The 23,172-nt window shown below is 44.9% G+C and overlaps 1 protein-coding gene and 1 pseudogene across 2 annotated transcripts in view; one reads left to right on the forward strand and one right to left on the reverse strand.

The window, feature by feature from the left end:
- POU2F3 (POU class 2 homeobox 3) overlaps positions 1-23,172 on the forward strand; it is a 116,830-nt gene that overhangs the window by 30,321 nt on the left and 63,337 nt on the right. For both annotated transcript variants that reach the window (XM_040425159.1, XM_040425151.1), the window contains exon 2: positions 6,359-6,427. In XM_040425159.1, coding sequence (XP_040281093.1) covers positions 6,367-6,427 — 61 coding nt within the window. In that variant the 5' untranslated portion in view covers positions 6,359-6,366. The remainder of the gene's footprint in view (positions 1-6,358; positions 6,428-23,172) is intronic.
- On the reverse strand, positions 137-235 carry LOC120987370 (annotated as a pseudogene).

Raw genomic sequence — 23,172 nt, forward strand, 5'->3', positions numbered from 1 at the left:
GCCACACAAAAACGTGCACTAGGTTGCGGTCTATCGCAGGCCCTCTCCGTAACAGTAGGTCTGGCTTCGATCCGGCAGAGCCCTTGGTCACCTACCATATGGCACTAATGGCCAAAGGCATACACCCTTGGGATGCATGTGGTTCTCTGTTCTACATCCTGGCACGGACTAGACCACCAGGACCTGATAAGAACAGATACTACATTTGACCTTAGCCAAAAGGCAGAGAAGCAGGTAAGGCTAGTCTTATAACTTTAATGACTCATGCACATGGCAGAGTTGTGAAGCCTGTAGGTGGAGCATGGATCATGTGTATGGTGCCTCAATATAGCACCATATGAATCAGTGAGAAAAAAAAGTTACGTACAGAGGTCCAGTATATATACCCATATGTCACTGACTACACCCGGCTCCAGTGCCGCGTCCCTCTTAGCAGGTCTTGATGGCTGCATCCAGTTGCAGCCAGATGCTTCTTCCTCCTCCAGCTTTTGGCTACTGTGGCCATACTAATTGGGGCTGCAGGTCTACTGATTGCATCACACAGCCATGGCACCAGGGAAGACTTTTGCCCTTCCTGGCTTCTCTTCCTGTGCATTGTGATCATATCATGTCTGCTCCTGACCTCGATCCCACCTTGTCCCTTGGATGATCAGCCTGGTACTTGTATTTCTACTTCTGGCTCTGACTATGTTCCCGTCTCATCCTCTGGCTTGTCACATTCTGCCTGATCTCTCTGTGACGACCCTTGACTTCTGCAACCTGGGAATCCCCTGCACCAAAGTGCACACCTGCTTGCAGAGGTTAAGGGTGAAGACCAGGGAATTTCTTAGACTCCTCACCCCCATCAGGCCCTGAAAAAGTGTGTGGCTTACAGAATTCAACTTTTACAGGGCCATAATTCATTCATGTGCATTAGGCCTAAGTGTCTACTTTCCACAACGTTGCTAGTTAAGATGAGCGAATCGATCAAAATTCGACTTGGGTTCAGTGCGGGCAAATTGGTCAACAGATTTAATTTAGGTAGGTCCAAATCAAAAGTGCTCCAACTGGCCTGACACTTTGTGTATCACACTGCATTTGCATTCAGATCCACCTTGAATTTCTACAAAATTTGTGTTGAATCTGATTTGTTTACAGTCGCGCCGCTCATCTCTAGTTGCAGGTTTATACATACAACTCCAAAACATGTGTTAGGACTTCCATTTGGCTTCCAGGTACATACATTTTTTTTCCGGACGTATTCATTTGAATGAAAGAGTCTTGGATGGAAAACAGACAGGAATGGTCAAATATCTCACATGGACCAACGGTCAATACCAAAAAAACGGCCACATTTACTTTAAGAGTAGGGCCACAACGTCAGGTTTCTTGACGCAGTTCTGGAAGCCAAAATCAGGAGTGAGATCAAAAAGGAGAAAAAATATAAAGGACATACGATGTCTCCTCTTTTTTTAATTCACTCGTGGTTTTGGCTTCCAAAACTGAACGTGTGGCCTTACCTTAATTGGTCCAAGTGCAGTCCGGATAGGATATGGATGGAAATTACTGCAGTCTGAATTAGGACTTGTAGGTATTAATTAGGACATTGCAGTTATTGTAGATTCTTCATAAGTAAACCCAAGGTCGCACTGGCCCACCACAGGATCCTCCGGTGGGCCCGAGCTCTGACAATAATGAACCTCTAATAAAACAAGACCCATAAGGTCCTAAATACACAGAGGGTGGGCTCTCAGAATCATTTCTTTTGGTGGGTACAAGGGATTGCTGGGTAAACGTAAATATACTTGCATGTGGAGTGGATATTTCCGCTGGAGATTTAGGCTACATTCACATCTGCGACTGTCTTCTCCGGAAGACTGCTGGAGTTTATTGACCCCATTGACTATAATGGGTCTGGCAGAGATCTGGTTGCTATCTGGCAAATATGCCGCGAATCGGTCAAATAAAAAACGCTGCAGGCAAATAGTTTTTCTCCAGCCTGCTCCTGGCATTCTATGTTGGAACAGCCTGCCAGAGAGGACAGCCGTAGGTGTGAAACATCACTGTTCACATCACCGTCAGTGGCGGATTACAATAGGGACGTTCGGGTCGGCAGCCCCGGGCCCAGCACCGCTGGAGGGCCCAACGCCAACCCGAACGCCCACATAGTACGGCGGGGCACGGGAGCGCATAGCTCCCTGTCCCGTCGCCGATCACCGCCATAGGCTTCAGGCCGCACATAGGCCTGAGGCCTATGCGGTAGTGAAATCCCGGCGCAGGCGTGCGTCATGATGTCATCGCGCGCCTGTGCCGGGACGCAGCACTGCCTCATCCCGCCTTCCTCTGCGAGCCTGGCCCTGGACATAGCCTAGGTGAGTATTTAGCTTTTCATTTTTTTTATTTTTTATTTTTTTTATTTCATGTGCCTACTTTGGGGGACATGTGGGGGGTGGGGGACAAACAGTAGGGCATATTAAGAGACATCGAGTACATGGGGAGGGGGAGAATGTGGGGGCTGTGGGGCCAAATTATTATGGGAGGGAATACTATGTGGGGACAAATTACTGTGTGGGGACAAATTATTATGGGAGGGACTACTATGTGGGGGGCAAATTACTATATGGGGCAGTGTGGGGGCAAATTATTATGGGAGGGTTTACTATGTGGGGGCAAATTACTATATGGGGCAGTGTGGGGGCAAATTACTATATGGGGCAGTGTGGGGGCAAATTACTATATGGGGAAGTGTGGGGGCAAATTACTATGTGGGGGCAGTGTGGGGGAAACTATTGTGTGGGGACAGTGTGGGGTAATTGCTATGTGGGGACAGTGTGGGGTAATTGCTATGTGGGGACAGTGTGGGGAAATTGCTATGTGGGGACAGTGTGGGGTAATTGCTATGTGGGGACAGTGTGGGGTAATTGATATGTGGGTGCAGTGTGGGGTAATTGCTATGTGGGGACAGTGTGGGGTAATTGCTATGTGGGGACAGTGTGGGGTAATTGCTATATGGGGACAGTGTGGGGTAATTGCTATGTGGGGACAGTGTAGGGTAATTGCTATGTGGGGACAGTGTGGGGTAATTGCTATGTGGGGACAGTATGGGGTAATTGCTATGTCGGGACAGTGTGGGGTAATTGCTATGTGGGGACAGTGTGGGGTAATTGCTATGTGGGGACAGTGTGGGGTAATTTCTATGTGGGGACAGTGTGGGGAAATTGCTATGTGGGGACAAATTAGTATGTGGGGGAAATTATTGTGTGGGGAAAACTATTGTGTGGGGACAGTGTGGGGTAATTGCTATGTGGGGACAGTGTGGGGTAATTGCTATGTGGGGACAGTGTGAGGTAATTGCTATGTGGGGTAATTGCTATGTGGGGAAATTGCTATGTGGGGACAGTGTGGGGAAATTGCTATGTGGGGACAGTGTGGGGTAATTGCTATGTGGGGACAGTGTGGGGTAATTGCTATGTGGGGACAGTGTGGGGTAATTGCTATGTGGGGACAGTGTGGGGTAATTGCTATGTGGGGACAGTTTGGGGTAATTGCTATGTGGGGACAGTGTGGGGTAATTGCTATGTGGGGACAGTTTGGGGTAATTGCTATGTGGGGACAGTGTGGGGTAATTGTTATGTGGGGACAGTGTGGGGTAATTGCTATGTGGGGACAATGTGGGGTAATTGCTATGTGGGGACAGTGTGGGGTAATTGCTATGTGGGGACAGTGTGGGGAAATTGCTTCGTGGGGACAGTGTGGGGTAATTGCTATGTGGGGACAGCGTGGGGTAATATCTATGTGGGGACAGTGTGGGGAAATTGCTATGTGGGGACAGTGTGAGGTAATTTCTATGTGGGGACAGTGTGGGGAAATTGCTATGTGGGGGCAGTGTGGGAGAAATTGCTATGTGGGGGCAGTGTGGGGTAATTTCTATGTGGGGGCAGTGTGGTGGAAATTACTATGTGGGGGCAGTGTGGGGGAAATTACTATGTGGGGGCAGTGTGGGGGAAATTACTATGTGGGGGCAGTGTGGGGGAAATTACTATGTAGAGGCAGTTTGGGGCAAATTACTATGTAGGGGAAATTACTGTGTGGGGGCAAATTACTATGGGGGGATTACTATATGGGGCAGTGTGGTGGAAATTACTATATGGGGTGTTGCTATTGGGGAGGCACTGTAGGAGCAATTCTATTATTTTTGGGGACACTATACAGGGATTATTGCCTGGAGCACAATAGAGGGTGGTATTCTTACTCGGGGCACTCTAGGGGAGATTATAGATGCTGTGGACACTATAGGAACATTTGGGGTAATTTATCAAACTGGTGTAAAGCAGAACTGGCTTAGTTGCCCATAGCAGCCAATCAGATTTCACCTTTCATATTTGACAGCTCTTTTGGAAATCAAGTTCTACTTTACACCAGTTTGATAAATTACTCTAATTATGTCTATTAGGGTCACAATTTTTTCAGCAGTGTAGTACCTTGGACATTGGGGAGCAAAACGGGCACAGTATTGGGAGTGGCAGCAGGATGACACTGTGGGGACACCAGAATGAGGAAGTTGATGGAAAAATTGAGAAATCTAATGTGTCTGTGTTACAAACTGTAGAGTCGAGATGCGGCTGAAAGAATTTGCCATGGTGGTCTGGGTCAAATGGAGAAGAAGAGGAAAGAGAAGGTCTACATGACAGGAGATGTCACTGGATGTAAGAGGTATGTGGTGCTGTATTCTCCTCCATGTCTTTTTTATTATAATTATATGTATTTTAAATTTGGCGACCACATTTTTCAGTTTAGGACCCAATTTAAGGTATTTTTTTTAGTCTGAAGATGTCATATGGCCTAAGAAGAGACTGTGGTGCTCATGAAGTACCGCAGCCTCTTCATACAAAAAAAAAACGAAAATAAAATAGAGGGAGGGGCCCAAGTTGGGTAGACACCCCTGGGCCTATCATGCACTTAATCCGCCCCTGATCACCGTTCAGCCTTTCCGTTCTCCTGCCTTCGTTATATGAGCAGGAGAACAGAAAGGACGGATTTGGCACATAACTGAGCCGAATGGAGCCCACAGGCCCCATAGACTATAATGGGGTCCATTAGGTCTCCGCTCGGAGGAACATTTTTGAAGCGCAGACAAAATTCCTGTGTGCAAAACTTTTGTCTCCGCTTCCAAAATCTTCCTCCGAGTGGAAACCTAACGGATCCCATTATGGTCTATGGGGCCCGTCCTTTCCGTTCTCCGGCTCCTATAACGGAGGAGAAGAACGGAAAGGCTGAACGGTGATGTAAACTCAGCCTTAACATTCACATCAAAGAGCGAAATCTGCGGTGGAAAATAAACCGACCTGCTGCAGAACTTAGAGTGAAAATTTCCACAGCGTGTAGATGAGATCTGTTAGGACTGTATTACGCTGCGGTAAACCTGAGCAGAAAACCACACGTAAGATGCTATGTGTGCATGTAAGCCTAAACACAAATGCACTATTTCTGTACTGTATCGTATATATCGAGGACATGTCATTTGGAACTGGTTTATGGGGCTACATACCGTATATGTATTATGCATATTTAGGTGTAGTATTATGTTTGTATAGCTTTCTTTTTTTACTTTATGCCTTTTCATTAGGCTTTTTTTTTTTTTTCTAACTTCAGAAAAGTTTAAAGGCCCTGAAACCAGCACATTGTTATCTTATGCAAATCTTCCCTGCCAGCTGTAATGTGACTGGCTGCCTGGGGCATATGCAAATTATCTCCTTTATCTGTTTGGTTTACCTGTGTGCTAAGGGTTAAAGCCCTCATTGGGGGGGGGGGGTCAGCGTACTTTGTATAAAATATTCCTCTCCTCCAACTGACTTGTGTATCACCTGGAGGAGAGACGTAGTGCCTGACTGCATAGAGATCTCATCTGGAGACGCCAACTTAAATCTGAGAGGGCTAAATTCAGGTGAGGAGATCCGCGCTGGTACCTGGTGATGGGGGAGAGGATTCTAGGTGGATATATGGAGCTGAACTTGGTGACCAATTCAGATGTCATATCTTATGACAACTCCTAAGGCATAGAGGGTGGAAGACAAGTCACCGTCTTAGCCCCGGATATTTATTCAATTAGATTTTTGGGTGACGTTTTGGATATTCTGCGTGTTTTTGTCGCTGCCCAGGGCGATGGGTTCTGCAGACAAGTGACCAAAGGGGGACGAATGTAAAGAAGTGATAAGGTTCCTCCACTCCTTGCCTGATGAATATGATGAACACTCCCTGTGCACACTAGAATTTGAAAGTCCAATGAATCTGATTGTAATCCGATGATTTGTTTAGAAAGATGCCATAAACATTTATTAAAATTGCCTTCTTTTTTTTTTTTTTTCTGGACGTCCCTCAGGTATTAACATGAGCCGGGAACCGGATTCCACCGAGGAGCAGCACAACTTAGGCGGACATCTGCAGAACGGTGAGTGCCCGACTCTAGGGATGAGCGAGGGACAGGTAACGCCTGTCACCTAGGGGTGGGGGTCAGCAGTGCTTTATTGGATTTTGCTATTATTTGCATGGTGATCGGCGTGAGAAGAACATCCCAAATGTACAACAGGAAATCATGTTATTATATCCTAATAATCATGTCATAACATAGAAGGGTCCAGTACAGAAAGAGTTGGTCGGCACTCCTAGTCGCTGAAGGTGGTGCTCAGTGGTCAATGGAATTAAAAGTCAGATATTTTGAACCACGGCACTCAGTTGTATTGCAAAATAGTGAAGATTCTTTAGTCCATCCAAAAATGATAAGAAGCCATTGGCCAACGTTTCGGTCTAACTTAGACCTTGTTCACAGCCGTAATATTGGCAGCTAAGTGGTTGTAGGGAGGATGGCGTGTGACAAGATAGATAGTTATAGGGTAGATAGATAGATAGATAGATAGATAGATAGATAGATAGATAGATATTTAGCACCATGCAAGTGCTGCCCAACCTGCAGGCAACACAGAGCAGGAGGAGCTGAGCAGATTGATATATAGTTATAGCTCAGCTTTTGTCCTCCTGGATTTATTTTAATTTCTATTTCCCAGGGAGCATTGCTTGGCCTATAAGACTCCTTACGCCAACTTGGTGGTCTCCAGAAGTAGAAAATGAATTCCCCTAGACCCACATTATAGGCCTGTCACCCTTCTCTGTACTGACCAAGATGAGTCTTATGGGACAAGATCCTGATCTTGGCTTACTTCCCAAATCATTATTCCAAGGTCTGTTTAAAGGGCCAGACCTTGACTTATAGGGAAGCCATCCAATAGGTGGCAGTAGAGAGTCAACTTTGGTTCTCCCAGATAAATAAAATGTATATTTAGTACAACTTGTATTTTATCCATTTACCTTATCTTTCTATACCTAGGAGTCCAGTGGGTGGTTTTATCAGTGATTGACAGTTGTCCCTATATATACATTTATACAACAAAGGCTGTCAGTCACTGGTAGGACCACCCACTGGACTCCTAACAGCTATTTACATGAATAAACTGAAAGTTTTACGGAATCTTTTCCCCAGAATACTATGTATCAATCTGCTCAGCTCCTCCTGCTCTATAACGTGCTGCCTGCAGATACTGTAGGACTGCGGGTATAAGGTGATAGTGCTGATACAGCTGAGGATGAGGATGGGAAGTTATAAATATCAGAACTTCAAAAACATTTTGAACATTTTGTTCTGCTCTATACAAGTATATAAAGTGGAACAACAAAGTACTTTTAAACATAACAACATACAGAAAAATACTGTAAAATAAAAAGTAGAAAACCGTAAAAATCTCAGGTTCCCAAAGTGAGCAACTTGCCTACAGTGGATTAAATAAAGATTAAAACTATTACACTTCCAAATATACAATTAAGTCTAATCAGTGTTTAAAATGTGGAGCTGCCGTTGCTGTTTTCTACAGCGTGGTGTGCGTTGTATTTTCAGGCAATATTTGATCTTTGGAAGCCACATGTTTCTCCTGTGTGTTTTAGCCACGGGACAGTAAAGTCACCTGGTTCTCAGTGATTGTGTTCCCTGATTCAGAACATCTTGTGCGTTACCATCTGAGACTTTTTTACCTTTCATTCACATTATTGGTTAAAGAAGAACACCCACCAAAAATGTTATTCTCCGACCTGTTAGAAAGGTACATTGTGTAATCTGTAGTGAAGGTAATCTTCTTACCAGTGATTGTATTTATGAATTATAATCTCCCTTCTGATCCTCAGCTGTGCCATGTGACCAACACTCTGATCTCCAAAGAACACAGCATCTTATGTGTAGTAAGTGAGTTCCTCTATGTATTCTTATGGGAGCCTCAATGTCAGTCTAGGAATAAATAGAGAAGTAACTGACTTCCTGTCCTGTGTCAGTTGGAGATCAGAGTGTTGGTCACATGACACAGCTGAGGATCGGAAGGGAGGTTATAACTCACAAATACAGTCACTGGTGAGAAGATTACCTTTACTACAATTTACTTCATGTACCTTTCTTACAGGTCAGAGAATACACATTTTTGAGTGCTACTTTAGGGAATAGGAAGTTTTGGCTCAAAGAGGTATTCCCATCTCAAACACTGATGGTATATCGCTAGGATGTACCCTCAATATCAGATAGGTGTGGGTTCCACCACTGGGACTCACTCTTATCTCCAGAATGGGCCCCCCAAAGTGAAGGAGAGCACATCACGCAAGCGCAGCCAACCTCTATTCACCCCTATGAAAGCTCACCTATTTTCAGCAGTCCTATGGAAGTGAATAGAGAGGTGAAGGTGCTTGCACGGTGTAGTCTCCATTCACCGTTATGGGACTTCGAAAATAGCCACGCACACTTGCTCAGCTATTTTTTCAACAGTAAATAAAGAGCACACCATGCATGTGAGGTGTGCTTTCCTTCACTTTGGTGGCCCTCTTCTCTTGGGGACCTCCTCCTATTGTTTGATTGACAGTCCCTGAGATTTCAGAGTTAGTGGCGATGGTACCTAAAAAGCCAGGTGCAACAAATGGAGGGCACTGAATCCTTATTTGCATAAAATAAAGCTGCTGATTCTGCTGGATTTCTTACAAGCTCATCCACTTTGCTGGTACTGTACAAAGCTGCAGATTCGCCGCATGCAAATCCAAATATGCAGTGTTTCGGCCATGTGGGAACATGCCCAGATGGATCCAAAATTCTGTACTGATTGGTTTCTTGAAGGGGTTGCCCAATTCAGCTACCACTCTGCTTGCCTAGCTGTGCTGGTGAAGTCACGTCAACAACATGTGACTGCTGCAGCCAATCACTGGCCTCTTCGGTGCTCCACCGAAGTCAGTGACGGATGCAGTGGTCCCGTGCTGTCGATGTGACATCACCAATACAGCTGCGTAAAAAGAACCCAAACTGGAGAACTAGAGCAGCGGTTCTGGATTCACTAAGCAAAGCTTATTTCTTCATTGCAGCCTATTCTACGCTGTTGTAAGGTTTCATATCTTTATACAGTATACTAACTGTGTTTTTCTGGCACACATCTCCTAATCTACTGCATAGACATTTCAATCACATGCAGCCACCACTAGAGGGAGCTTACTGCATACTGTAAAATTAATTTCTAAAAATTTAGGCTCTTAAGCTCCCCCTAGTGGGGGCTGAAGGTAGCCAGCATGCTGTCTTACGTCAATGCAGTTCTTTATCAGAAAAACGGAGCTCCACATAGAATTTTGTTCTTAAAAATGACATGATGAAAGATGGAGATTTACTTTCTAGTGTTTGATGGAATAGCACTAGATACCTTGTATGAAGATAGGAGAAGCTGCATGCAAGAAAAGTCTAGTGCTAGGAAAGGGTACGGTAAACTCTGTTCCCCTTGTGACTGAAAGAGCCCTGGAAGCTCTGAATTGAGTACTTAAAAAAAAAAAAAAAGGCTTAATTTACACTAATGTAAATATAAGTCCATGTACAATGGACTACACATGGATAGCACATGGATAGTACATGGACCCATAAAAGTAAATGATGCTGTCCCCTCCGTTTTTGAAATGCAGGGCATGCGCTACTCTGGTCCCTGTTTTCACAGAACACGGAGCTGGAGAACACTGAACAGAGTTGTCTCAGGATCATGTCCCACACAGACATACGAAGGTCATTCCCAGTAGCATACCTACCATAAAGGCAGACTACTCAACTGCTATGGTCCAGCACTGAACTGATTCTCCTGTTCCCGATATAGATTCCAGGCATTTTCAGGCACCAGGGGGACCACAGTGCAAAAAGATTATTTACTGCTGTCATTGATATCAATGGTAACTGTATACATTCTTATGCACTGAGCTCCCCCTAGTGGTGTCTCCAGGCAGCCATTTTTATATAATATACTGTGTATAGGTAAGCAGGAGATTTATCAGTGTATTTATGCCAGTTGTCTGGTATACATACATTGAGAAATTTGGTTTCCAGAACGATCGCCATATTTACGAAGCAACTGTTCAACTTTTTCCAACATAGAAATAAGTTAAATTGGGTGAGGTAGAGGGCAGTCGGACTCCAGCAATCAGACATTGTGGATAGGTGAGGTTGTCCTGCCACCGTACATGTAGGGGTTTAAAGAGGACCTTTCACCCATTATGACATTGTGAACTAAGCATACAGACATGTGGAGCGGCGCCCGGGGATCTCACTGCACTTACTATTATCCCTGGGCGCCGCTCCGTTCTCCTGCTATGTCCTCCGGTATCTTCAGTCACTAAGTTATGGTAGGCGGAGTCTGCCCTTGTTCTGTTGTAGCGCTGGCCAATCGCAGCGCAGAGCTCACAGCCTGGGAGGTTATTTTCTCCCAGGCTGTGAGCTCTGCAATGCGATTGGCCAGCGCTACAGAAGAACAAGGGCAGACTCCGCCTACCATAACTTAGGGAACGGAGATACCGGAGGACATAGCGGGAGAACGGAGCGGCGCCCGGGGATAATAGTAAGTGCAGTGAGATCCCCGGGCGCCGCTCTACATATCTGTATAGTTAGTTCACAATGTCATAATGGGTGAAAGGTAAATAAAAAGGTAAAAATTCTAAAAAAAGTAAACAATAAAAAATTAAACACCATGGGCGTCACTGTGTCCAAAAACACCCACACTGTTAAAATATGGTAAAAAATTGTATCCTTGTGCAGATCGCTCCACAAAAAATGAGCCCATACACAGCTCTGTAGACCTAAAAAATAAGTTATGTGTGGTTAGATTATGGCGATCGCTGTATTGGTATTGGCCTGGCGAATGGAGGAAACAGGTTCTTTGTATCACACAGGGAAAGGCTTAAAAACAAAACCCATAAAACTATGGTGGAGTTGCATAATTTTTTTCCACTTCCACCTGATTAGATTTTTATTTTTTTTTCCAACTTCCAACTACATCTTATGTAATATAACATGGTGCCATTAGAAAGTACAACTTGTCCCACACAAAAAAAACAAGCCCCCGTATGGCCATGTGAACTGAAAAATAAAAAGTTATGGCTCCGGGAAGGCCAGGAATAAAAAATAAATTTAAAAAATGCAAAAACGAAAAATATCCTGGGATTGAAGGGGTTAAAAAGCAGTTGAACATGACTCATTTGTTTACATCAGGCTGCATCGACAGCACAATGGTACATTGCGGTCACGTACCGTAGTTATAAAAAAGACACGAGCTGATCAGGCTCAGTCTTCTGCTGGATGGGACAGAAAAACAAAACCTGTAAGACCATTGCGTCTGAGTTTGCCAGATGCATAAACCGTTCCTTCTTGGGCCCATATCGTAATAATAATAATTTCAATGAATTACTAAAACAAGATTCTCCCACCGACCTTATATCTCTTCATGCTATTAGTCATGAGATGAGTGTTTATCTGTTTCACATATTATGCCATTGCATCTGACATCACTATCTCTTGTTTTAAAGCATTTAGGGGATTTATAGAAAGGAAATATTATAGTAGGACCCCATTCAAGAGGTGATACTGGACGATGAAACTATAGAAACTATATTTGAAAAATAAAACTATAATAAACTATAGAAACTATATTTGAAAAATAAAACTATAATAAACTATAGAAACTATATTTAAATTTAGTTACACACATGGGCACTAGGTACAATGGCACATGGCCTAAAGGGGCCATATTTTCACCCAGACAGCCCCACTAAGGCTACTTTCACACTGCCGTTTCTGGGTCCGCCTGTGAGATCCGTTTCAAGGCTCTCACAAGCGGCCCCAAACGGATCACTTTAGCCCCAATGCATTCTGAATGGATAAGGATCCGCCCAGAATGCATCAGTTTGTCTCCGTTCCTCCTCCATTCCGCTCTGGAGGCGGACACCAAAACGCTGCCTGCAGCGTTTTGGTGTCCGCCTGTCGATGCGGAGCCAAACGGATCCGTCCTGACTTACAATGTAAGTCAATGGGGACGGATCCGTTTACATTGACACAATATGGTGCAATTGTAAACGGATCCGTCCCCCATTGACTTTCAATGTAAGTCAGGACGGATCCATTTGACTTACACTTAGACTTTTTTAGGACAGTATAATGCAGACTGTCCGTTCTGAACAGATACCAGCGTTTGCATTATAGGTGCGGATCCGTCTGTGCAGATACCAGACGGATCCGCACCTAACGCAGGTGTGAAAGTAGCCTAAGATGAGCGTTAGAGCATTTCATTCTCCGATGTTCTCCCTTGCCCTGCGCTGGATCGCTCAGCGCAAGTGCTTGTTTGTTTACCTAGGCACACTGATAGCCGGAGGCTTCCACCCAGCAGTGTGTTTGGTGACGTCACCGGCTCTGATGGGCCGGCTTCAATGCTGGCCCATCATGCTCCGATGCTCATCTTGATGGGGCTGCCTGGGTAAAAATATGGGTATGTCCGGGTTCAGCTCTGAACCCGGACAACCCCTTTAATGGTTACAATTCTCTGCTAGGCACACAGCTTAGTAGTTACAATTTTTGGTGGACACACAGCTTAGTGGTTACAGTTCTTGGTGGGCTCATAGCTTAGTGGTTACAATTCTCTGACAAATTATCAATCGAAACAGTAGAAAAATATGCAAATGTTGCAACATAAGGCATTACTTGGATAAAAAGAGGGAAAAGACCCAAAAGTGTTCAACTTGTGACTTTGTGCTGGGAGCACAATGCCCTAGAAAGCTTTGTATGGAAGCTGCAAGCTGACAACCAGCCGGATCCACTTGGTTTACAGAGAGAATAGACTGTAAGCAGAAGTAGGGAAAAGGCACTGTGTGGGCACTGCTAGCATACAGTATATAAATCCAAAGCATTCTCAGATTTCTAGTCTTTATTTCCAGTGTAATACAATCATTGACAAAAATAAAATAAAAACTTTTGCTGGATAGCTGCAAAACTCGGCATGCAGTTATGTCTCAGACAGATACGTAAATGATTACAGGTGTGGTCTGATTAGACCAGTGTTTCCCATCCAGTGTGCCTCCAGCTGTTGCAAAACTACAACTCCCAGCATGCCCGCACAGCCAAAGGCTCTCCGGGCATGCTGGGAGTTGTAGTTTTGCAACACCTGGAGGCACACTGGTTGGGAAACACTGGATTAGACAATGGGACTTACCACAAGAGGTCATAAAACTGCTTCCTCGCTGCACTGCAAAAATGGCTCTCAGTGGCTACTTTTGGATCGTGTACCTCTTGGTGAGAGATTGTGGACTGCTAGACATGCCTTTACGGCGCATTTAAAGGGATTCTGTCACCAGGTTTCACCCCTGTCAGCTAAACATATGCTGATGTTCAGGGCGTCTTCACGATTCCTAATGTGGGCTTATAAATGTGATCTGTGGGCTTATTTAGCTAAAAAAACAGCTATTACTAACCTGTCAGTCAAACAAATAAGGTGCCCAAGGGGATGTTAATAGGTGCAAGATGCCCGGCGCACCCACCGCCGTTCGTGCCCAGCGCCGCCTTTCCGGACTTCTGCGCCGCCTCCTAATCCTCTGTGCCGCCTCTCGCTCTCCCTCCCCCTCCTTCTGCTGTAAAATCTCACGATTGCGCACAGGGCTCTGCCTGATGCGCCCGTGCAGACTTCTCCATTTGGCTTCTTACAGCGAAGTGCGCATGCGCCGGCACTTCGCTCAACCCCTGTATGCGCGAGATCTTACAGCAGGAGGAGGGGGGAGGGAGGGAGAGCGAGAGGCGGCACAGAGGATTAGGAGGCGGCGCAGAAGTCCGGAAAGGCGGCGCTGGGCACGAACGGCGGTGGGTGTGGCGGGCATCTTGCACCCATTAACATCCCCTTGGGCACCTTATTTGTTTGACTGACAGGTTAGTAAAAGCTGTTTTTTAGCTAAATAAGCCCACAGATGACATTTATAAGCCCACATTAGGAATCGTGAAGACGCCCTGAACATCAGCATATGTTTAGCTGACAGGGGTGAAACCTGGTGACAGAATCCCTTTAAACACAATTTGCCAAGTTGAGAGACTTTGAGAGGAGGTGCATCATTTGACTGAAGGGAGCAGGATGGTCATTTTGATGAATTACCCACCATCTAGGCCATTCTGCCATAGATATTAGGAGGTGTTGGGAGCACTGGTTACGCGAGGACACACATACACGATGAACAGGCTCCAGAAGGCCCAGAATAACCACCAATAGAGAGGATCGTTTGATCTGCCAAAAAGCACGAGCAGTTTATGTCTCTTCCCAGATAATTTCTAGTGCTCATGATAAGGAAATTTGGTGTCACAGAACCCATTGCATCTACAACCAATCACTGTGGTGTCATGAACAAGAAACCTGGACTGCTATGGACTAGAACAATATCGTCTTTAGTGACAAATCCAGGTTCTGTTTGGGATCCCACAATGGAAGGGTTAAAAGTATGGAGGTTTCGTGGTGAGTGGCGGAATCCTGCCTTTGCTGTAGAATGACACACTGTGATCACACATGACACATGTCGGTCACCTCTAGTAACGATATGAGGAATACCAACAGCTCAGATATGTGCAGGACATCCTGTGGCCACATGTGTTATGCCTCTCATGGCACGTAGCCAGCTGGAAATTTTCTGTAGGATAATGCTTACCACACACAGCAAGGATTTCCCAGGAATGTCTGCAACCAGATTACAACACTTCCTTGACCTGCCCAGTCACCATGTAAGCATTTATGGGACCAGCTGGGATGCCATCTTCAACAACCTACGAGTCTGGAGGATCTACAGGTCCATCTGCAACATCTGTAGGCAAATGTGCTGCATGATACCATACAGAACCTGTATGCCTCCATGTTCAACTGTATCTCATCTTGTATCCAGGCTACAGGTGGCCAACAGGTTACTTGAACCTCTTTCCAATTGTACAGTTTTCCCCAATAAACGTATTCTTTCGCTGTAATATTGCAATCACTTACATATATCAACTTTACATTCCAACAAATCCTTCTTGGTGCGTTATTTGTTTTGTCAATCAGTGTATGTGATCGGTCCTGGCCTTAAGATCAGTTGCTTAAATAAAGACTAGAAATCTGACAATTCTTTGGATTTATACAGTATATGCCAGCAGTGCAGTTACAGTTCTCTACTGAGCACACATCTTAGTGGCTACAGTTCTCTGGTGGGCACACAGCTTAGTGGTTACCGTTCTCTGGTGGGCCCACAGCTTAGTGGTTCCCATTCTCTGGTGGGCACACAACTTAGTGGTTACAGTACTCTGGTGGCGACAGATTAGTGGTTACAGTTTTCTGGTGGGCACACAGCTTAGTGGTTACAGTTCTCTGGTGGTCATACAGCTTAGTGGTTACCGTTCTCTGGTGAGCACACAGCTTAGTGGTTACAGTTCTCTGGTGGGCACACAACTTAGTGGTTACAGTACTCTGGTGGCGACAGATTAGTGGTTACAGTTTTCTGGTGGGCACACAGCTTAGTGGTTACAGTTTTCTGGTGGGCACACAGCTTAGTGGTTACAGTTCTCTGGTGGGCACACAGCTTAGTGGTTGTAGTACTCTGGTGGCGACACAGCTTAGTGGTTACAGTTCTCTGATGGGCACACAGCTTAGTGGTTACAGTTCTCTGGTGGGCACACAGCTTAGTGGTTACAGTTCTCTGGTAGGCACACAGCTTAGTGGTTACAGTTCTCTGGTGGGCACACAGCTTAATGGTTACAGTTCTCTACTGTGCACACAGCTTAGTGTTTATAGTTTTGATCAGGTTCATTGAGCAACTCATGGTAGCAAGAATGTACAGGGCCCTGGTGTCTTGGTTGAATACAATCTCGGGCCTGTACACACTGAAAGTGGTTCAGAAGCACGGACAGACTCCACAGTATCAATGCCACAGCAGATCCTTTTCTTTTAAATTTTATTTTTAGTAAAGAAATTTTAAACAGTAGAAAACAAAATATCAATGTTTACAGGTATCAAATGATCAATTTGTGTCAATCATGTTTGTAGCTATACAGGTTATAGGTTGAGGCTTTGCACCCATTTTTAAAAAGAAGCACTGCTGATATGTTATTGCATAATAAAATAACCCTGAAGATAAATTGTGTGGAGGCAAAGAGTAGAGAGACAGAGGGGACAGGAACTGTGGGATGACAGACATCTGATCTATTGTTTTGAATTAGACTGAGATGTTTTCATGTATAAAGCAGTAAACTCGGCATAGGATCTAAAGTTCATCCATGGTTTTCAAATCTGTTGGAAGCAACTATGGGAATGTGACTCCCTTGCAAGCAGCTCCTCTATACGATAGATATGATCAATCTTCTGTAGCCATTGTGTGATGGTGGGGGGTTTGGGTTGGTTCCATGTTAGTGGTATTCTCATTTTGGCAGCTGGTGACAGCATAAGAAACAGCCGTTGAATGACCTTTAGCATTCGGGGCAGATGGATATTTAGGAGGACCCCTGTTGGCGTGAGGGCCTGAGGCGTGAAGCGTGAGGGCATAAGGAGCATATGTTTTGGATGATTGAGGTGACCGGGAACCAGAATGTGTTTATAACAGAACAGTGCCATCACATATGAATGTATGTTCAGGGTTCTTGTAGACACCTCCAACAGATCTCTACGAGTGTATTACTGTACAGCGGCACGAAGCACACGGCGTCATAGCAACCAATGACGCCATGCGCTCGTGCACTCAGCAGGAAAGCAGGATGGGTTTTCACGGACCGTGGTGCGTGAAAATCCATATACTGTATGTGTGAATGAGGCCTTAGAGGGACCAGTGGTCATGAGATGTGGGACCCCACCCAAAGTCAACTATAAGATGTCCATAGAAGATTAAACGAGTGGGTGGTAAGAGCTCCCAGGACACATCTTCCAGAAATAGACCTTGGGGGACTGTGTACTTTATCTGGCATCCATCTGAAAAGAAATCCGGGAGGGGCTTTTTCAGACAAGCGCTATCTTTGCAGCCAATAAGCATTGGTGGGAGTAGTCTTCAGCAAGGGCTGATCACTGTTGACAGACTGGGCTCTCCTCACAGGGCTTTTCAGATGGATGCCAAGCAAAATACTCAAGTCCAAAACCTTGCTTCTGAGAGCTATTGAAACCCACCAGTTTAACCCTCTATGGGCATCTTCTACTTGAAATGCCTTCTTCTCAGGGCACGTGCAGTTTACATGATCTGCTAATCATACTGTACATTTTAATAGTTTTGAACAATTAAAAACTGCAGAATGTTTACATAAAATAATAATAAAGTGTCAGTTCTAAAACTCTTTCTATAAATCCAGCAATGCAATAGTGAAGTCTTGTATGGGCGTATCCCCCGATCCGGTGTCTCTAATTTATTGGCTTACATTACGCAATGTATACTATTTACCACCTATAGATGATTAGATAATTTACTGATGACTCATTAGTCATGTTACTACATGCACTTCATAGTATGCAGCTTCGATAATATTGACAGGTGCTTTTATAGGAAAACTTACACCAAACTCTTGTTTATCTGCATTTATGGTGTAGTTGAAAGCTTCACCAACATCCACTTCTTATATCAGTGATTTTTGACAATATATTCTGCTAATTCTAACACAGCTTGTATACTGCAGTATCCCTTTTTTAGTGATTTTGCGCACATGGTCATTTATTCCAACAGTTTCATTTGATTTGCTACCAAAATGATTTATGCAGCATTTACTTCATGATACAAAGGGCTTTTTTATATATTTTTTTTGTTTGCTTGTTTTTTAGAAATAGCTATTTCAGACGGACCCCATTATTATAATGGGATCCGGCTGGGACAAAAATGCTGTGATTCGGCCGGACAAAAATCGCTGCATACAACAGTTTTTGTCTGGCTGAATCCCTGCATTTATTGCTGGGGAGGGACCGCATCCCTGTCCCAATGGGGTCCAGCAGTGCATGGTAATATCCCGAGAACTCCGGCCGCTTTGCTGCATGTGTAAAACTAGCTGTAGTGGTGCACAAAAATGTAAAACAAAATTTTGTTAATCTATAGTGCTTTATTCTTTAAATTTAATTTGATTTGATTTGATTATTTTTCATTCCCTGCTCTTTCTATACTGAGGAGCCCAGTGGGCCATCCTAGTTACTGCTTGACAGCCTTCCCTGTTTGGTTGTAAATACAGAGATAGCTGTCAGTCACTGATAGGACCGCCCACTGGACTCCTAAGCCTAAAAAAGCTGAGATTTAATGAATAAAATACAAGTTATACTGAATCTTTTCCCGCAAAACTATATATCAATCTGCTTAGCTCCTTCTGCTCTATAACATCCTTCTCGAAGATCGGGCACTATGTTCAGGTTCCCTTTAATATCAATTGTAGAGGGACAATGATTGTTCATTGTTGTCCATATATTTTTTGTAATATCTGGAAGAAGAGGGTTTGGAGTTTTCTACAGAGCGCTGGGGTCTTCAGTTTTGGAAATTAGTGAAATTTCAAGCATAGAATCCCCCATATTCTGCCATGTCTATATGAGAAGATCATTTCTGAAATAACCTGAGATAAAATTCCACCGAGAAGCATTATGCACATCATTTCCATTGATCAGCAGTGTATGAGCTACTTCCCGGATTATTCCAGTGAAATGACTGCATTCTGGGAATATCATGAGATGACGCTTTCCCGCAGTACTGACTCTCTTGTGGACAGGTATATGCAGAGTAAACACAGGGTTATTAAATTTGGCTGCATAAAATTGTTTGCAAACTTCCTGTGTTCACAAAACTTCCAAATACACTTCTAGTTGTTCCCTCGGACCATTGAATACCACATGTAGCGTGCTACAGGGAAAATCCACACATGAGCGCGATTTACTACTCCTAAAGATGGAGTAAGCATAGACCGGCAGTCTAGACCTGCACCAGATTTATCACCAGGGTTCAGGCTAGATGGTAAATGTTAAATCACTGTCGTAAGGAACGCTATATTTCTGTTAAAACTGTTACTTTATTAATCAGAAAAACAAAAGGAAGGGGAGCTAACCTATATTAAAATTCTAGGACACCATCCACTCAGTATAGGGTCGATGTACGGACCTAAAAACCGCCAATGCGGTAAATACGACTGCGGATGGGGTCACCAGAAGTGCCGCAGGCTGGTGCTGTGCTGCAGGTTAAAGTAGAGGGCCATGGGGCCGTACTCATCAGATCCACAGAGGTAAGCACTATATCGCGGTCAGAGTGCTCTGAATCACTGCCAGCTAATGGATCCCTCGACTAAAGTTATAAATAGACTAATCCAGTGATAAACATCTGCCTGCAGAAGCCGATCTCAATTGAATCCATCCGTTCATTAAAACGGATGTCTGAGAGTCGGCCCTGCAAACACGAATCACTGGATCTGAGCTAAGCTGGGTGAAACAGACAGAACTGGATTGCCATTGCTCATTTACTTGCAGAGGGCTGAGAACCGCAGACCTCAACTGCAGTATGAGCGCAATGCAGATGCATATGAACATAAATTCATCCCCACACCACACTCGACGCGTTTCGCCATAAGGCTCGTCAGGAGCGTGTATCTGTGGTTAACAGGATAAATATTCAAAAGCTGCTAAGCCTCCGTTGCAGAGACTGCAGCTGTAAGTACGAGGTGGCCGAACGCGGCCGCTCAGGTGCACAGAATATGAGGAGAGTCCTCCTCCCCTCTACTGGACCCCGCCTACAGAACGGCCAATGAGGATGCAGGAGGCGCGGCTTTGCCGCATACTCCATCCCGCCCCTATTGTGCCGCCCCCTCAATGAGACCGGCCCAGATGAATGTAATAACATTCTACATTAGAGTTAGAGTAAATATACACGGCGATTTACTATCCTGGCGACATGGGTATAGCACCGATCGGGACGGGGATCATACAGTGGTATGAACCGCATTATGTTTTATTATATTTTTATTATTATTTATTTGTTTTGTTTCATTAGTTAAGGACATCAATCAGTAGTGGTGGAGACAATACAGTTTTTTACTAGATGGCGATGCTGTGATAGGGCTGATTTACATAATGATCCCTTCATACATACAAGGGGCAGTGCGTGGTATAAGTATTCAAAACCAATAATTCCACTATTCTGCCCCTAGTGTCTCCTGGCCCGTCAGTGGCCTAGGTGATCTGATAGCATGGGATCATTACTAGTCAGTCCCATTGGGACACATGGATCATGGGCGGTGTGTCATTACCCATAATATTCCCCTGTTGCACCTCCCCTCCAGGGATCTAGAGAAAGCACACAAAGGAATTATACTCATTGAGTCCCTGGGGCTGGAGCGTACACAGGCGGTAAATCCATTGTGTCTCTTTTTGTAATAAACGCCTATCAAAGTCGCCTCCTCTTGGTGATCTTCTGACCACCTCCACAGCCTGAAATTTGATGACATCCACATCACCATTGTGCATGGTCGATATATGTCTAGCAATCGGGGTATCCGCCCCTTTGCGGATGTCATTTAGATGTTCTGCTACTCTTCTACGGAATTCTCTTATGGTTTTACCCACATATTGTTTTCCGCAAATACAAGTGGCCAAATATACCAGGCCTCTTGTTTTGCAGTTAACAAATGATCTGATCGTAAATCTCTGTTCCGTGACGCCACAAATAAATGTGGCGCCAGTCTGAATTGCAGGGCAAGCCTCAAATTGTCCTCTACTAAAAACCCGCCTCTTGGTGATGGCACACCACCTGATATCTTTCTTAAGGTCGTCACAGACCAACTGAGAAAGCTCGACACATTGAAGGGGACTGAGTCCAATCTCCGGAAAAGGGAGATTGAGGCCCTAATCTCATTGGAACGCGACAACTCCCTTGTCATTAAACCTTCGGACAAGGGAGGGAATATTGTCGTAATGAACTGTGACCAATATAAGACCATGTGTTTGAACATTCTCAGTGACAAATCATGTTATCGTGTGCTGGAATCAAATCCCACTGAGATGTTCAGGAGGCAACTGAAGGACCTCTTGGACACAGCACACGACCATGCTCTTATCAGTAGGTCTGAATTTGAGTTTTTGTTTCCCAAATATCCCCAGACACCCTGTTTCTATGGGTTACCCAAGGTGCACAAGGGACTTACCCCTCTAAAGGGACGTCCCATTGTGTCAGGGACTGGGAGTTTGACACATCCAATCAGTACATACGTGGATAGGATTTTACGACCATTTGCGGTGTCCCTATCCTCGTATGTACGTGATTCTATGGATGTAATCAAAAAATTGGAAGGAATACATCTTGGTGAGAACGTTATGCTGGCCAGCCTGGATGTTGAGGCCCTATACAGCTCGATACCCCACGACAGGGGGTGTGGAGTTGTGGCCTCATTTCTTAGTCAACGCGGCACCCACTGCTGGCAGCATAACGAGTTTATCCTTGAACTAATGCAATTTATCCTTGAGCACAACTGTTTTACTTTTGACCACCGCATGTACCACCAGCTCAGGGGAGTGGCGATGGGGAGCCCCTGTGCTCCGACCTTCGCCAATCTCTACCTGGGCTGGTGGGAACGTGAAGTTGTGTTCGCGGATAATCAAAGATGGGCTGACCACATTAATTTGTGGTTACGCTTCATCGACGATGTACTGATTTTATGGTCTGGGAGTGTTGAGGACTTTAATCGGTTTGTTTCAGACCTGAACATTAATACTATGGGATTATTCTTTACATCAGAGATCCAAGAATCTCAAATCAACTTTCTGGATCTGACTATCTTCAGGGACAGGATGGGCAATATTGGCACACGACTGTTTCGCAAGGAGACTGCGACAAACAGCCTCCTTAGTTGGGACAGCTGCCACCCCCTGCCCCTGAAGAGGGGAATTCCAAAAGGGCAATACCTTCGGGTAAGGCGCAACTGCTCCAGCATGTCGGATTTTAGAACGGCATCCAGGGATTTACGAACAAGATTTAGGAGTAGGGGATACCCACAACAGGTACTAACTAAGGCGTACCAGCATTCGCTGGCACAAAACCGGGATGCCCTCCTTACCCCAAGGACGGGATCGGCTGGAATGGACCAGTTGCGAATCATAGCCACATATGATGAAGCACACAACACAGTGCGTGATCTGCTTAAGACCTATTGGGGTATTCTTAAATCAGACCCAGATATTGGGGATATGATAGGCGATGTACCCTTAATTACGTACAGACGTGGACGTAGTTTGAGGGATCGCCTGGTCCACAGCTTTTTTCAGGGCCCGACCACATCCACATGGCTAAGCACCAGCCTTAAAGGGACCTTCCGCTGTGGCAGTTGCGTGGCTTGCCCTGCAATTCAGACTGGCGCCACATTTATTTGTGGCGTCACGGAACAGAGATTTACGATCAGATCATTTGTTAACTGCAAAACAAGAGGCCTGGTATATTTGGCCACTTGTATTTGCGGAAAACAATATGTGGGTAAAACCATAAGAGAATTCCGTAGAAGAGTAGCAGAACATCTAAATGACATCCGCAAAGGGGCGGATACCCCGATTGCTAGACATATATCGACCATGCACAATGGTGATGTGGATGTCATCAAATTTCAGGCTGTGGAGGTGGTCAGAAGATCACCAAGAGGAGGCGACTTTGATAGGCGTTTATTACAAAAAGAGACACAATGGATTTACCGCCTGTGTACGCTCCAGCCCCAGGGACTCAATGAGTATAATTCCTTTGTGTGCTTTCTCTAGATCCCTGGAGGGGAGGTGCAACAGGGGAATATTATGGCTAATGACACACCGCCCATGATCCATGTGTCCCAATGGGACTGACTAGTAATGA

Source organism: Bufo bufo, chromosome 1 (genome assembly GCF_905171765.1).
Source record: "Bufo bufo chromosome 1, aBufBuf1.1, whole genome shotgun sequence".
NCBI lineage: Eukaryota > Metazoa > Chordata > Amphibia > Anura > Bufonidae > Bufo > Bufo bufo.